This window comes from Centruroides sculpturatus, unplaced genomic scaffold (genome assembly GCF_000671375.1).
Source record: "Centruroides sculpturatus isolate CEXI.00-Female unplaced genomic scaffold, Cexi_2.0 scaffold638, whole genome shotgun sequence".
NCBI classification, from domain to species: Eukaryota; Metazoa; Arthropoda; class Arachnida; order Scorpiones; family Buthidae; genus Centruroides; species Centruroides sculpturatus.
The window spans coordinates 468,812-471,706 of record NW_019384865.1 but is presented as its reverse complement, the minus strand read 5'-3'; the positions used below and the strand labels follow the sequence as shown (position 1 = coordinate 471,706).

The following is a 2,895-nucleotide window of genomic DNA, read 5'->3' as shown; positions in this document are numbered from 1 at the left end:
ACACCAAAGCAAGTGCAAGGTTACAAGAAGCTATACAGGAAATTCCTGAAATAAAACATAAGATTAAGTGTTTTGCTTTTGAGGGAAGAAGGCCCAGGCTAATACTGCTTCACGTGCCAAATTCTGTTGAGGAAAGCATCCTTGTTGATACTCTGTACAGACAAAACGACATGTTTAACAGGATCAAATGGGAGGAATTTCAAAAATCCTGCCGCATCAGTACTATCATCAATAGGGGTAAGGCTAAACCAAACTGCCGTCATATAGTTTTGGCTGTTACGCTGGAACTAAGAGCACTTATCATCAAGCACCGTCACGTGGCCCTCTCCTGGGCTAACATCACCGTGGATGATTACATCCCGGTTCTTAGATGTTACCGCTGTTGCGGTTTTGGGCATTAAGCGAAGGATTGCACAGACGATGTGCTTGTAGTCGCTGTACAAAAAATCATAAACACGTCGACTGTACACATAAGGATGACCCACCTTTCTGCATAAACTGTGACAAATTTAACAGGAACCAACCACCTAGCAGGAAGACACTGACAAATCACAATGCGTTTAGTGGCCGATGCACTACCCTACAGAGGATTAAAACACAAACGGTACAAAAAACTGATTATGGCATTTAATTTCAACGGAAATCGCACTCAGTTCCACAATTACCAACATGGCACTTTGCAAGGAGACTCCCACTTACAGAGATCTGGCTCAGGTCATACTTTAGTTATGCTAAGTTTCAATGCCCAGAGGTCTAAGGCTGCCTCCACCATGATTATAAAGATAGTGGACGAGCAGGCAGCGGATCTGGTGTGCATACAGGAGCCTTACTTAATCAATAATCAAATTGTGCGTTTTGGTGGGTGGAAGGTTTTTCCACATAGGAATTTCTGTACAACTATTAAAACGGGTATCCTTATTAGGAATCCCAATATAAAAGCTAATTTCTGCACAGACTTAAGTACGGCACTGGTTACAACAGTACTTCTCTCTCTTCAAGATAAGGATATTTATCTTTCATCGGTATATTGCTCCCCGTTTCAGGAAATTGAGGAACTCCTGGATGACTTGCAAGATATTGATGTCAAAATAGGTAGTAAGCACTGGGTCATTTGTGGGGACTTTAATTCAAAGTCCTCCATATGGCACAGTCTGATCAACGATGATAGAGGACATAAGGTCTGCGACTTTATATTTGCTAAGCAGATGGTGTCCTGTAACACCAGCCCCCTTGCTACATATAGTTGTACAAGGGGTGAAAGCTGGGTCAATCTTGTTTTAGCCAGTGATAGTGCTCAGCATCTTATACATGAGTGTTATACTATTGATGAGAACGGTGGGAGTGATCATCGTTTTATTAAAATATCTATCAAGCATAATGACAATACTTTGTCATTATGCTTAACTATGCCAATACGAAGTTTATTTACAATGCGGCCATTGAACCAGAAATTTTGTACGCAGTCCAGGTGTGGAGAGAGGCCCTGGATAACGTACACATGAGGAGAAAACTTACTGCGGTTCAAAGAAAATTTACGATAAAAATTAAAAAGGCTTACAACACAGCCCCAACAAACGCACTCCAAATATTGTCAAACATCTTACCAATACATCTCAAGGTGAAATACATCTACTGGTACTGGTTTCTTACATCAAAGACTACTCAACGAAAACATGACAACCACGAAAACGACAGAATCTACAATAAAATAAAAAGTGACAAGAGAATCATCAATATTACCAAGAACAACTATGGAATCGACAGAAAACTTAAACGTGACGAATATACTAGACACCCAGCAGGAGACATAAACTACAAAATCATCTGGGATAATGAAGAAAATAACAAAACTAAAACTAAATGGAAGATCTACACAGATGGATCGAAAAGCGACAATGGAATAGGCGCAGGCTTTACTATTAAAAACAACAGCGACAGAACAACATATCAACACTACTACAGCTTGGATGCACGGTGTTCAAACTCACAAGCGGAGATGTTCGCACTACTAAAAGCTATCAACCATATACAAAACAACATCGACATTTTTAAAGGTAGCATTTGCGTCTTAACAGACAGCAAAGTCGCTCTGCATACCCTGAAACATCTGAACTTTCCTACTGTCTTAGCAAAAAGGCTACACGATGCCACCAACACCCTCGGTACCAAAAGGAATCTCTCTTTTGGTTGGGTCCGCGGCCACAGTGGCAACCAAGGAAACGAAATGGCTGATAAACTGGCCAAGTTAGGAGCCAGGAACTTCGTAACTTCATCGTTTAAAGACACTCCTCAAACCAACGTAAAAAACTACATCCTTTCAATCATTGATTCTATCTGGCAGAGGGAGTGGGAGACAGCGGATACCAGAAGGTGCTGCTTTAGATTTATCCCCTCTGTTCAGTGCAGAGAAAAAGCAAAACATTACGTCCCCAATAAACTAACCACCCAGGTTCTGTTGGGACACGGAAACTTTCCGGCGTACCTGCATAGGTTCGGACTAAGCAACAATGACAAGTGTGACTGCTCCAACCAAGAGGTAGGCGACGCCACGCACTTCGCCTTCCACTGCACCAAATTCGACGAACAGCGAGCTAAGCTAATGCAGGATTATCTCACCAAATACCCAAGATGGCCACCAAAAGAAAACAATATATTCAAAGATAAGACTCTTTGAAAGATCTTCGAGAACTATGTGTATAACACTGGTGCCTTGATGGAGAATAACACGGTGAATCAACAAGACAACGAAGAAGACACAACAAACTGTGAAACTATACAACAAGATCAGAGCACAGACGATGAAACCGATATGGAGGATTCGTCATAGCTCGTTTCTACCGTTTGGTTCCCAAACAATGTAAATAGTGTTGCGTAATAGTATGTGATAACCTGTAT

The 2,895-nt window shown here is 41.4% G+C and overlaps 2 protein-coding genes across 2 annotated transcripts; both read left to right on the top strand.

Annotated features, from left to right (window-relative positions):
* Nucleotides 1-554: 554 nt before the first annotated feature.
* LOC111630769 lies at nt 555-1,502 on the top strand. Its single transcript, XM_023374916.1, has one exon. It carries the CDS (start codon nt 555-557, stop codon nt 1,500-1,502), a length of 948 nt encoding a protein of 315 aa, XP_023230684.1.
* On the top strand, nt 1,499-2,674 carry LOC111630768. The gene has a single exon (XM_023374915.1). It carries the CDS (start codon nt 1,499-1,501, stop codon nt 2,672-2,674), a length of 1,176 nt encoding a protein of 391 aa, XP_023230683.1.
* Nucleotides 2,675-2,895: the final 221 nt, after the last annotated feature.

Excerpts from the sequence above, each read along its gene's own strand:
- LOC111630769 (XM_023374916.1), top strand. The coding sequence starts at position 555 with ATGCGTTTAGTGGCCGATGCACTACCCTACAGAGGATTAAAACACAAA.
- LOC111630768 (XM_023374915.1), top strand. The coding sequence starts at position 1,499 with ATGAGGAGAAAACTTACTGCGGTTCAAAGAAAATTTACGATAAAAATT.